This window comes from Hibiscus syriacus, unplaced genomic scaffold, assembly GCF_006381635.1.
Source record: "Hibiscus syriacus cultivar Baekdansim isolate YM2019G1 unplaced genomic scaffold, ASM638163v2 tig00113124_pilon, whole genome shotgun sequence".
Lineage (NCBI taxonomy): Eukaryota > Viridiplantae > Streptophyta > Magnoliopsida > Malvales > Malvaceae > Hibiscus > Hibiscus syriacus.
Genome location: NW_024063444.1, coordinates 3,956,603 through 3,970,578, shown reverse-complemented (window position 1 = coordinate 3,970,578; position 13,976 = coordinate 3,956,603). Strand labels below are relative to the sequence as shown.

The following is a 13,976-nucleotide window of genomic DNA, read 5'->3' as shown; positions in this document are numbered from 1 at the left end:
TTGGAGTTTTAAAATTTTTAAAACTTTTATAGAAAAGATAACGGAAAAATATAATGTAGTTCAATGGTTAAGCATTCAGTTTAATTTTAAGGGGTTTGGGGTTTAAATCCCTCTAATAGCATAATATTTCAATAAGTTTTTCAAGCAAAACGACGTCGTTTTATCTTTATTGAGCATCAAAATAGTTATGTTGAAACAACGTCGTTTTGGTAAGGCATCCACGTCATCACCGTCACGGCCCGTCCATGCCATGCATCATGTCGTTAACGGATTAACGGCGGGGTGGCTTAATTGGAGTAAAACATAAACGTCCGTACTAAAATTAGCAAAATTGAAACGTTAGTGACATTTTCGATCACGAGCATAAAGATGAGTGGGATTTGACATAAATTACCCTAAATTTAATCATGAAATAGAATAGTGATATATGACACCATTCCATTAAAAGATTAATTTTATTTTTATTTATTAAAATTAGGACCAAATTGATAGAATATATAAGTAAGAGTGACCAAATATGTAATTATACTAATTTTTCTAACTTTCACATCAGCACTTCCATTAACTGCTAACGACAAGTGGCCTGATTGAATGCATTTAAATAGTTGGGTGACCAGATTGATAAAAATTCAAAAATAATGATTAAAATAAAAAGAAACTATAGTTGGGTGGTCACTATTATAGTTTACTTTGTTTTAATATTATGCCTCTTTATTGAGGGTAGTTAAATTTTGATTTTAAGGTACTTTTACTGTTACAAGTCAACAAGCAAGGTGCGACTGAAGGCCACCTCTCAAGGCATTTTAGCTGCACTTTCCGAGACAGGGCAGAAACCCAGAAAAAGGGGGTAAATGAACCACATCTTCAAGACTCCAGCAACACATTAATGATAAATCTCATCGAATCAAATTGCAAAATTTGAAAGAAATCCATTTTTATAATCTCATATAATGATGAGTGTTAGAAGCAATCCATCCCCAGCTGCACCACCACCACAAGAAGATGCTTGGATTGCTTCTCACCGAAGGCTGCTTCCTCACTGGCACTCTGTTTCTCTTTCTCACCAGGTAATTTTTTGTTGTTGTTAATTTAATTGAAAGTTCAACAGAAGAAGAAATTACCCCTTTCTTATTCTTCTTTTATCTGTTTGATTAAATGATGATTTCCTAAAAACAATCTGCAAAATATTATGTTTTAGGGCACCCTAGTTTCCCTTTAAAATCCTCGGGGATCTTGTTTTTACTGAATTGATATCTGGAAATTTTCTGGGAAGTTTTTAATTTTCTTTTTAGGTAAGGGGAATGGTTTTTGGGTATCAAGGAATAAAATTTCTAAAGTCGAATGGAATTGCATTATCATGATGAAAACAAATATATGAACTTTTAGTTCTCTAGTTATATATATGGAAGGCTTTAATGATAAATTTTAGTCTTTATGTTCATTGGCGTATAGACTAAGATCAATAACCAATTGCAAGCTGGGAATTTTTTCATGGTTGCTCCATTTGTGTTGTTATTTGAACTTTTGTTGGTTATCTTATGAACATATTTTGGTAAATTACTGCAGCATTCCGCTTTACCGATACCAATATCTAGAGTTAATCAATTTGATGCTTCTAGATTGGATATTGAGATGTCAGCCATGTTGAAAGAACAGCTGGTTAAAGTTTTCTCCTTGATGAAGGTTTTATGGCTATTGAATACATTCATATTTGACGGTGTATAGAGAATGAAATTGCACTTTGCAGTTGTCTGATCTTGTTTCTCTTTTTTGTTGGGGGTTAGCCAGGAATGTTATTTCAGTATGAACCAGAACTCGATGCTTTCCTTGAGTTCCTCATTTGGAGGTTTTCAATCTGGGTAGATAAGCCAACTCCGGGAATTGCAATTATGAATCTGAGGTATAGAGATGAACGTGCTATGGCATTACGAGGAAATGGTAAGAAGGTCTGGACTTCTCTTTCGTATTCTACTACATAAGATAAGAGTTGGCTTTCAATTCTTTGTTTTTTTTACTTGTTTATCATGTAGATGAAGATACATAGATCTTTGAAAATTTTTATGCTATGTTTTTTGAGCTACAAGAGAGTCTTGCTCTTGTATGAGCATTGTTAGTAACCCACTTTGTCTACGTATAAATCGTATGGTGTGATAACCGAGTTGTATCCTTCTGCAGTAAGAACAGGTCTGGAAGGGCGTGGGTTAACTGCTGCTCAGAAGATGTGGTATTGCATTGCTGCAGTGGGTGGTCAGTACATTTGGGCCCGTTTACAGTCATTCTCTGCTTTCCGCAGATGGGGTGATTCTGAGCAGGTGCTGATTTAAGTTCCATTTTTCTTTTTCTGTGTGTTCTTCCTCTTGGGAAGAATTTGGACTCTGTTTAAAGTCAACACTGAATTTTCCTTTCTTCTTCAGAGGCCATTAGCACAACGAGTTTGGGGTTTGATGCAACGTATAGAAGGGCTTTACAAGGCTGCATCGTTTGGGAACCTACTCGTATTTCTTTTCACCGGAAGGTAGGCCTTGAAGGGTTTATACTCGTAAGAGGTAGACTTATAGATGTTGAAGCTCATATTTATTTGAATCTCATTGATAGTGTAGGAAAATGAACTCATCAGAGAGTTGAACCACTTTTAGCAAGCATAGTAATTTATCTTGCTATTCCCAAGTTTTCCGTTTGTCATCTTCACTGCATGAAACTGATCTTTTCATCCGTTTTTGCTTTGATATATATTTACCTTATTTTGTTATGCTTGACGGTTAGGGAACTTTCAGCTGGTTTGTAAAACCTTGTTGTTCTCTGATAGCCTTTTGGCAGGGTTGATCTAACTCCACCTCTTGTTTTAATGCAGGTATAGAAGCCTTATTGAAAGAGCATTAAGAGCAAGGCTTGTCTACACGAGCCCTGTTATGAATCGAGCCGTTAGTTTTGAGTACATGAATCGCCAGTTAGTGTGGAATGAGTTCTCGGTAATCTTTCCTTGTTAAAGCCAGCATCTCAATCCTTGTATATTTAAATGCTCAATTTGTAGATTTGTACATAAACTTACTTTTAAGATGGACATTAATATTTGTCTATAGGCTTGTGTTACCAGAGTATAAGATATCAAGTGAGGTGCATATTGTGGAGAAATAGACAAATATTACTAGGAAGAGATGGGAGACACCATTCCAGATAAATGAACATATAACGAGTTCTAATAAGGAAAACCGGAAAATATCTTTTTAGACTGAAACCTTTATCCCGACAGCAGGGTTTAAAAACTTCACAAGTATGCTAATGTGTCTTGCATGACTCCATTTAACTTCGAAGAATAAAGTCAACCCTTTATTATTAACTTAGCAAATTTGGTTAGGGAGATGACGAAAGCATGTAATTTTTCTCATGAAGTTTTTAAACTCCAATGGCTTTATCTTATAGGATAATAGCCTGTGTACAAAAAAAAAGGGAGAATAACCCAATTGTTTACTATTTTGGGTCTACCTCAGCGATGGCACATGATGCGATCCTTCTTTTTCCTGTTCCATGCCAACGTAGCTAGTTAGCATAGAAGTTTTGTTTTGTTTTATTAACATGTTGTACCTTTCCCAGCATTTTGGCTAAGATCGAGCTTTTACTATCTATTTTGTGACTGGTTGGATTGACATGGATTACCAGATGACTTCTTTTTTCTTCTGCAGTGAATGTACTTTAGTACTTATATTTACATCGCTATTATGCAGGAGATGCTGTTGCTGCTTCTCCCTCTTCTTAACTCATCAACTGTTAAAAGTTTTCTTCACCCTTTCTCAAAGGACAAATCTTCAAGCTCTAAAGAGGATGACTCTATTTGTCCCATTTGTCGGGCAAGTCCAACACTCGCTTATCTCGCTCTCCCATGCCAGCATCGGTAGGTGAACTAAATCCCCTCCTACCCCTCTCATATAACCTTCTAGTTTTTCGTCTACTATATCACGGTGATGCCGTGAACACTTGAACTTTGTTTTGCCACTTTATGGGGCCTAATTTTGAAAAGAAATGAGGCCCCGTATTGCCCGAAGTTATGAATAAATTGGCTTTAAATGCGTTTTATTATTCGGAGCTTCCTAAAATATTGACATGTTCATGTTGCCACTGTGAATCTTGGTACATCATTTGAATACTACTCTTGACAGCAGTTTCCATGAAATGCATTTGAATTTCAAACAGCTCCGGTGCTTCAGTGTTTTAAGAACAATTTTCATATATCGCTTACTTATAGTTGGATACAATTTGATATTCACAGGTATTGCTACTACTGCCTTAGAACACGATGTGCCGCGGTTCCCTCATTCCGGTGTTCCAGATGCAGCGAGCCTGTCGTGGCGATGCAGCAGTACGGCAATGTTGTTGAGCATAAACCTCGCAGTCAGTAGCTTTAATAGGAAAGGGGTAAAAGCGGAAAAAAAAGGGTGGATAAGAGCGCTGTATACCTTTTAGAAATCTGTATAACAGAAACGCTCAATGTGGCATACAAACTATTTTAGAAAATAAAGCTTTTTTCGTTTAAAAAAAAGGGAAATTGTACCCTAATTCAGTGGGTGGGGAGATTAATGATTCTTTTGTCAACTGTAAGATTAATAACGAAATTTTCTTTTTCAGCTACAGGAACGGAGATTCCTCAGAGGCTTGTTTTTCCTTTCATTCCAGATTATTGTTATGAATCTTTGTTCAAGTAATTCAAATGACGGCCTCTTTCAAGCTGGAATATGAATATATCTTTCAAGCTGGAATACAAATTCCATCTTATTACCATATATATATATATATATATATATATATATAGAGAGAGAGAGAGAGAGATCTATTTACACCTAGTGTAAAACCAAGTTTTATACCCTTTTAAAATCGTTGGATTAGGAAAAATCAAAGGTTGAGGTTAACTCTTTGTATTTTTTTCGATGAGTATCTTTTCATTTTCCACATATAATCCCAACTTTTGATTTTCTCTGATTGAACGATCCTAAAATGATGTAAAATTAAATTGAAATTATAAAGTTATTTTTTTTTCTACCGAGTATCTTTTCATTTCTCATTGTTAACCTCAACTTTTAATTTCCCCTCATCCAATTATTTTGCACTATGTAATTAGATGCTAGCTCTGAAAATTTTATATTAGTGTATATTTTAGATATTTTTTTGTATTTTGTTCCTATGCCCATGTCATAGTTCATATCGTGTAAAAAGTAAAAAGATTTATGGAAGAGTTAGATGAATGTCAACTTTGACAAGAAAAATTCAAATATATAATAATAATATAAAATCTATCTATCTATATATATAGAGTAAGTAAAAAGGATGAAGAAGGTAGGTCCTTGTAGAGGATAGAAAAGGCAGCAGCTGCCATTGAGCCTAAAGGTAAAGGGTTCACAAGCATAACAGCCCCCCCCCCCTTCTCTTTTTCCCCCCCCTTCTTCCATTTCTCTGCTTCACGTAACACTTTGCTCCTATTGAACTTCAGGCAGAGAGCTGTATTATCTACCCCAAGGTTTGAATTTCCTTGTCTTTCATTTCTTTGGGTCAATTATTGAGTTTGATTCAACAAATATTGACTCTGCTTCTGCTCGTAATTCAAGCCCACCACACTTTTGAATATGACATTTCCATTTCATTAACATTATCACTCACAAAACAACATTTCATACACTACTTAACTAAGGGTGGAGAACAAGCCAAAAAACACAATTATGGAGACTTTATGTTCTTACAAATAAGCAAAGAAACAATACATGTCATGTACTTATGTTTTTTCAGATAAGCTAGCTGCCATGAATTGAACCGATTTTGAATTCGAGTCTTATAAATGAAAAATATAATACAGAAAAAACTTTGAACCTTATTTAATGATTTAAGTGTCATTCGACTTCAAACGTAACTAGAATTCTTATAACTAACGGATACCAAAATTCTTAATAATAATAATGTAGAAGCAGTAGGTGGTCCAGTCCATTTATCAATGTGGACAAACATAATCATCGTAGCCAGGTAGCCAAAGCTTAGCTTAACATTCAAAGGATCATAGGTTTATCATCACTCTTTTATGTGCTTTTTATTGTGGGGTTGGGGGGGGGTTCTATAATATTGTATCTGCAATGCTGCTAAATGATGGTACGTTAATTACGGAAAACAGCATTGAAAAGTGATCAAAGCCTGGGAGTAAAGGCAAAAGAGCAGCATTTCTTTTTCTACCCTACATTATTACTGGGGGGAAACTCTGGCTTTCTTTGCTACAAAAATACCCCCATGCCACTTGGCAATCATCATCATTCAACCCTGCTCACTAATTACAGACTTAATCGATTAATCGGTCAGTTTAAGCCTTACAAGCTTTATCCAACTGGTTTAACAACGTTATATTTAGACTGTCGGTTTAACAGTTCAACAGCATTGAGCTGAGTTTGGAGTTTGGTGTTTTATTTCTTTTCATGTCAGATATGTTTGTTATATGTTACAACTATATTTTAATATCAGTCGATGACCTTTCTTCTCCGGACGGGAGGTGATCATCGTTTGGTTTGCTGAAGTTGTTTTTTTGTTTTTGTTTTTCAGATAGGTTTCTAGGTTTTTCAATTTCCTTTTGTTTAGGTTTTTGATTTTCGAGATTTTCGTTTTATTGTTATGCTGTCGTTTGTACCAGTTTCCTGTATTGAACACCAAATGCCATATTTTTAGGGTATATTACGAGTTTAGTATCTAAATTATTCATTTTGATCCATTTTAGTACATAAACTTTTAATTTTTTTCAAAATCATACCTTGGTACCCGCCGTTAATAACTTAACGGATGGGCTCACCGGCTGCCGCATCTACAGTTGGCAGCCATTAATAACTTTTCAACTCTCACCTTTTTGACCCCTTTAACATAATTTTGGCCTCCGTTTCATCGGAGAATGATTCAATCTCTCCAAATTAACGATGGACTCTTCGATTTCTTCATCTTCTGATCTCCATCGTCAATCGTCCAATGGGCCTGAAATTGGACTATGTTGGTCGACTCATCATTCTCTCGTGGTGCACCGTTCGGATCGGTCATCCGTCCACTGGAGCTATGCGTCGTCAGTCCGTCGGTTATGTTTTTAACGACAGGGGTACTAAAATGAAGCAAAAACTAAACGTTATGTATGATTTTGAAAAAAAAAAGGAAGTTTAGGTACTAAAATGGACCAAAACTAATAGTTTAAGTACTAAATAATGTATAATTTACCCTATTTTTTATGTTGATTGAATCAATTTTAGATTTCCCCCTAAATAATTTGGTTTGAAATGGGGCCTTCTTGATCTTGAATCAGTTCTGAGTATAATATTTGTACAGTCCAAGGCATTAAATGTTTTCACTAAAATTCTCAAAAGATGGTGAGTTGCATATACCTTTACATATATTTATTTGTTTCCATGTTAAATTAAATAAACTGAATAAAAATATTATCCTTTCAACTATTTTAAAGATGTTTATGGTCTAAATTAAAGATGATAGTGATATTTGTTTTCATATAAATTGGACTCATAATACTTGGCTAAGTATATATGCACTTGTCAAATAAATAAAGTTGGTGAAGATGAGATAGTTAATCATGTGAGGACTAAGTAGTCAAATGTTGAAAATGTGTTGACCAAATTGATATTTAATGAACAGCAATAACCCCGCTTTCTTCTTGGAAGCATGTGTATAAAGTGCAACCTAGCTATGCCAAACAATAAAATAAGATAAAACATAATGCAACAATTGGTTTGACGGTTCCAAAATTTTCTCCAATAATGTTTACTTTGATAATTTTATTATTATTATTATCCTTTTAAGAATATTTGGAGTACTTAGATTCTCCCTATATAAAAGTATGTATGCATATATTTAAAAGCTTTGATTTTGTATGGTGAATTGAGCTAATAATTGCAAAATAATTTAGAAACCAATAACTATTAGCAAGGTATGAAACCTAGGCAAGGTAAAGGTGATTGTTTAGGTTTAAAGGTTATGATAGATTAAGGTGTTAGAGGATTATCATATCTCCTTGTAAATTTAATTTTTTTTTATATAAATTAAATATATTATTTGTATATTTTATTGACGATTTAATTTTACATCTTATAAAATTTTATAATTTTATATTCTTTAAATTTTAAATTTAACTTTTTAAATTAGTATCTCTAGTATAAAATTTTACATCTGTCCTTATTTAAAGACCAAATACTATAAATAAAGTTTAAGTAATATAAGTCGGTAAAATTGTCCAAATAATGTTTTGGAAAAAATTGTCTCATATAAAAGGTTGGAAAAATTATTTACTCGCATAGGGTGATTGTTATAGTATGTAATACCCTAAATCAGTATGATACACAGTCGACCGATTAGAAATGACACACGGAACCACTTGAGTGGCAACTCAAAATTTTTCTTAACTTCTCAATTAAAACGACCATTTTAAAACCATTTTGAATAAAGAAATTCATCCATAAATTATAAATAAAGTTTTACATTGGGAACTCGTAAAAAAAATATATCAAAATATACAAGCCAACTTTTCAAATAAAGTGACAACTTGAACATCCATACAAGGTCTATAAATATACATGCTCTCTAAAGAAATACTCGTGACGTAATCTGCTCTGAACTCGGTCTGGATCTCGGCTGCTCAAAAGGCTCCTCGACTGCTCCACCTACTAATTTGCGTAAGGAAACAAATTCCAAAAGTTGAGCTCACCCAGTGCCACACTAACATCTAAGCCATACTAAACGTGCTCATCAAATGCTCAAGCTATCAAGTATACTACAACAGTGAGTATAATCGTATACTCACTCTTTACTATATGGTAGACATTATGGTGCAACTGAGGGTTCTGCATCTCAGAGCTCTCGCACCCCTTTAGTCTACCGAGGATGAGACCCAGAATCTCTACATCGGACACAACACCCTCGACTAAGCCACTCCTCGCGAGTGTCAGACCTCGACACTAGTTAGTCAGTTTAAAGTGTCTCACACACTACCTAAGGATATCTAGAATGAATCTATTTCTCGATATTATTATCACTTACTAAAGTAACCCGGGTGTCCTGATCATTTCCCGAGTATTCAAACAAGGCTAGTTTTATGCTAAAATTGATCTCGTTTTTAGTTGTAATTAAACATTATTCTTGTTCTCACTTATAGTCTTATTTGAAAGTAATCATAGAGCTTTTGAGAAACCTCATCTCTATTTTAAAGTACCTTGAATTTCATGTCCAAAAATGTACACTAGTATCGATACCAAGCCTCTTGGTATCGATACTATCCCTAGAGTATCGATATTCCTCTCAGGATATCGATACTCTACGGCTATATTTTATTAAAGGAAAAATGAGTAGTATTGATACTCTACCCTTGGTATCGATACTCTCATAAGTATTGGTACCAAAATTGAACACTAGAAAAATGGTTTCGATACCAACCCCTTGGGTCTCAAAATCGGGATCCTAGTATCGATACTCCTTCAAGGGATATCGATATTGCCTTCATAAACTCTTTGATTTTTGCCTCTCATAAGAACAATATTGGTACTGTTTTTCCAGTACCGATACTCACCCTAAAAAATGCCCTATTTAAACACAAATTGGACACTCAAACTCACCCAAATCGTCCTATTGAGGTTCCCAATATTTAATTAAGTCTTACGTGATAAAAAGGGGTCATAAATAAGGCTTTAAAACATGTTAAAACTCTAAAACATGGTATTTACCATGAAATTTCTCAACATGCTTCAAACTCAACTCTTAAGCTAGAATGCATTTCTAATGACCCACAAATTATATGAAATAATTGTGAAATGTGTTACTTTGTGTCCTAGCTGCTAAAATCTCCCTGAAATCAACCAATGATCAGTTTCTCTTTTCCTCTAGCTTTAGAGTTTTCTCCCACTTCCTTCTTTAAATAAAAGCAAGAAAATGAGTTATTAATTTGTCTAGGGGTTATGTTAGAGTTAAGAACACTATATATAATAACTTAAATATACTAAAAACAAGGTTAGATCACTTGATTCCCTTAAACCTTCCTAAAATCCATTTTATAAAACCAAAATCAAAACTTGAGATATGTTGCTTAAATCGAAGCTTGAAGGGTCGGGATTAAGACTCTTACCTTGGTTTAACCAAACTAAACTTGAAATTCTTATAGTTTCCTCCTTTGTCTTAAACTTGAGAGAAGAAGAAGAGAGAAAAATATGAAGAGAAAGAAAGAATGTTTGGTGGGTTTGATGCACGTGAATCACCTTAAAGTAAAAGGGTTTTCATCATTTGATTCAAGTAATGGGTAAATTACACTTATGGTCACTCTTCTTTTATCTAATATTAAAATCATCATCATTCCCTAATTCTTGGGCTCAACTCAAGCTCACTTTCAACTTAATTTGGTCCAATCTATTCTAATAGGTCTTTTGGGCTCAAATTAAAGATCTCGGGTTGATCCGAACTACTGATATGAGATTCGAGGCGTTACACAATAAGAAGACGTTTGGACCATCAAGATATTTTGAGAAGATGCATGAATCCGTCGACAACTCGTTCATGATGTATGCATGTTCGCAAACCAGCAACGCTACAGGTCGTCGTGCCATTTAGAATTCACCCAATTGTTTCATGCATTTTTATGAAGACGTCCAATTGTCCATTTGTCTTTTCGAGAGCACTGTTCACTTCACCTTATTTAAAAAAAAATGTTAACATGACATTATCTTGGAAATTGTTTTTTCTCATAGTAATATCTTAGAGTTTTTGCTAATATAGATCATTTATCACATAAATACAAATATAGATATTTATGCACCCATTTCCATGTTATCATGACTCATATTGCAATTATTGTTTTAACAAATCAGGAAAATAATCATTATATACCCTAACCCTAGCACTAAAAGACCCAAAAAAAATCAAAACAATCCCAAAGTAGAGAGCACCCCAAATCAAGGAAATAAGGTGGTAGATGCCCCAATAGTTTAAGGACTGAAAATACTGTTCACTACCTTTTTTAACTACACCCCCACTTTATAATAAAGCAAAAGCAAAGAATAAAAAAGAATACTAAACAAATGAAAGAACGAATGGAAAAAGGAGCAAAGGCGCCTCAACCCTCATTTGAGAAAGAAAACAAAAGAGCCGAGGGACTGTTGATAAAGCTTTTTTTTAACGAAGGCCTGTTTGGTTGTGTGTATAAAAAAAGGAAACTCAGCATAGTGAAGAGAGAAAGATCTTTGCTTTTTCTTGTTTTGAAGGATAAGTGGCACATGAAATTGAAGTGAAGTTTTATTTTTTAAAATATTTTTGTAAACAAATGATGGCAGGAAACCCTAGCTGGTGGAGCATACATTTGCATCCACCACCATCTATCTTCCCTCAATCTGTTGTTGGATCTCCTCCTTTGCCTGATAACCAAGAGCTTCCTCAGTCATGGAGCCAGCTACTCCTGTGAGCTTTGTTTTAATCTCTTAACTCGTTTTTTCTGTATTATATGCTTGTGTTAGTCATGGGGTTTTGGTGTTTGGTAGTGGTGGATTCACCGGAGAAGGGGAAAGGTACGGCGGTCCTAGTCATTTTCAGCCCGTTGTTGAAGTAAAGCAAGAGATTATTACTCAACATAGCTACTTGTACGATCATCATGCTAATGAACAATTTCAACCACCTAGGCCGCTGCCGCCTACAGAAGCCGCTTGGTCTCAAATCATGGCAATTTCTTCTTCCCCAAGCCCCAGGTCTTGTATCACTAGTTCAAGCAGCAATATGCTGGACTTCTCTTATAACAACACGGCGGCGGCGGCTGATGGATCCAAGTCTAATACTTCTGAGGTAAAATTGATCATTTTCAATGCATTAATAATATATGTATATATATATAATGTTAAAGCTGTTTTCTTTTATATCTGTGTTTTGGCAGTGTAATAGCAAAGGCAGCAGCACAGCTGGGGCGTGGAAGAAGGCTAGGGTTCAGCCGTCTTCAAGCCAACCGCCTTTGAAAGTATAAAACACACAGAATCTTTCTTACTTTCTCTTTTAATTCTGGGTGCTTGTTATTTTCTGTGTTGTCTGCCTAACAACTTTAATGGCATATATATGTCGTTCTTGGTTGTCTGTTTTCGACCATTTCATATTCTTTTTCAGACCCATTTTGCCAAAATAATGAATTCAAATAATAAACAACATTAATCAGTGTATTTTGTATGGTATAATATAAATCCAGGTGAGAAAGGAGAAGCTAGGCGATAGAATAACAGCACTCCACCAGTTAATTTCTCCATTTGGAAAGGTAAACACAAATATTCCCTTAACCTTCTTCATCAGTCAAGTATAATAAATATATAGTACATTTTGCAGAAGCAGTTTTATTCTATGATAAAACCCATATAACGATTTTTTTCCTTTTTCTTTTTATTTTACATGTACAGTGTGCAGTACACTGATCAATGGCATTCAAGCTTTCCCTCCCGTCTTTTTATAGTGTTGTTTTTAACGTCCAAAAAATGTGTTTCAACCCAGTAAAAAAACTTCTTTTTTTCTTTTTTACTTTTTTCATTCTGGTTTTTTGGCTTTTAACATCAAACATTTAAAGGGTACCTGAGAAAGATTATTTGTGTTTTTTTTTTCAGACTGACACAGCTTCTGTGTTGTTAGAAGCTATTGGATATATAAGATTCCTTCAGGGTCAAATTGAGGTGATGTTTCTTCAACATCGCCATGTTTATTTTATTTTTTATATTCTCTTCATGCTCTCTATAGAAATCAGTGTGAAGAAAAGCAAGCATGAATATATATATATATATATATATATATATACAGATACATATACATCTTTAGTTATGGAAGTCATAAAAAATGCAGGCTCTCAGCTCCCCTTACTTGGGTTCTGCAACTCCAAATATGAGAAAACAACAATATGTAAGTACCCACACCCCCACCCCCATTTCCCAATGCAATTATATTTAATTAATTAATTGGCATTTTTTTATAATTAAAGGTTCATGGAGAAAGTTCTGCATTTGTTGAAGATGAAGAACAGGTAAAAACTTTATTGGATCAATCAACTCACAAAGGCAAAGCAGGCATAATTCAAAACACATTTAAGTGAATGAAAGTAATGATCAAAAGTATAATTTAGAACTGCATAAGTAATCTAAAAAGAGAACAAAAAAAAAAGAAAAAGTGTTCATAAGCATGAATCATCATCATCACCATTACTGCTATTATTATAACTTTATTTAAATTTTAAAATTGTTTATCCGTTTGATAATTATGATAATAATAACAGGAGAAGCAAGAGCAAAAGGCAAAGGACTTGAGGAGTAGAGGGCTGTGCTTGGTTCCTGTATCTTGCACCCAACAAGTTAAGAGCGACAATGGTTGCGACCGGCTTTCGGCGGCGGCTTTTAAGGATATGTTTATGTATTTGGTAGCTAATCAAGATTAAAGTATGGTTTGATGGGCCATGGAAGTGGATGGAATGATATAGCATCATGAGCAGTCACTCTGCTGAAAATCACAAGGCTGATTATTCATGATGCTGTTGCATTCCGAAGTAGCTAATATTAATTGTTCTTCTATTTTTTCCCTTTATTATTATTATTATTGATGTAGGATAGCTTGTATTTTAGTTCTCCTTTGCTCTTACATTGCTTCATCTATGTAAGAAATCAACTTCTAGTTTCATTTCTAAAAATTGTATTAAACCAATAATTCTACGAAACCATTATGAGAAACATCATTAAAAATGAACACTTGTGTGAGTTCATTTTTACAAACACTTAATTATTGTGAGAATTTTTCTAATTTTCTAAATTATAATTTTCTTTAGGAGAGTGCTTTTAAGGGTCTACTTTATTTACAAATTACATGAAGAGAACTCTATCCATATATCCTCGTCCAAAGCAATAATCTTTTGCAATTTGAAATATGAGAAACATGGAATAATCTTATAGTTTTACACATTTTTTAGGATCATTGAG

The 13,976-nt window shown here is 34.2% G+C and overlaps 2 protein-coding genes across 2 annotated transcripts; both read left to right on the top strand.

Moving 5' to 3' along the window:
- Window positions 1-753: 753 nt before the first annotated feature.
- On the top strand, window positions 754-4,428 carry LOC120185573 (peroxisome biogenesis protein 2-like). Its single transcript, XM_039189748.1, has 8 exons — window positions 754-1,067; window positions 1,567-1,683; window positions 1,785-1,938; window positions 2,176-2,312; window positions 2,415-2,515; window positions 2,852-2,969; window positions 3,723-3,889; window positions 4,265-4,428. Exons 1-8 carry the CDS (start codon window positions 951-953, stop codon window positions 4,392-4,394), a joined length of 1,041 nt encoding a protein of 346 aa, XP_039045679.1. The 5' UTR covers window positions 754-950; the 3' UTR covers window positions 4,395-4,428.
- Window positions 4,429-11,149: 6,721 nt separating this feature from the next.
- LOC120185574 (transcription factor bHLH68-like) lies at window positions 11,150-13,620 on the top strand. Its single transcript, XM_039189749.1, has 8 exons — window positions 11,150-11,448; window positions 11,529-11,826; window positions 11,915-11,995; window positions 12,218-12,283; window positions 12,624-12,689; window positions 12,856-12,912; window positions 12,992-13,033; window positions 13,283-13,620. The coding sequence occupies exons 1-8, from the start codon at window positions 11,315-11,317 to the stop codon at window positions 13,439-13,441; spliced, it is 903 nt and encodes a 300-aa protein (XP_039045680.1). The 5' UTR covers window positions 11,150-11,314; the 3' UTR covers window positions 13,442-13,620.
- The last annotated feature ends 356 nt before the right edge of the window (window positions 13,621-13,976 follow it).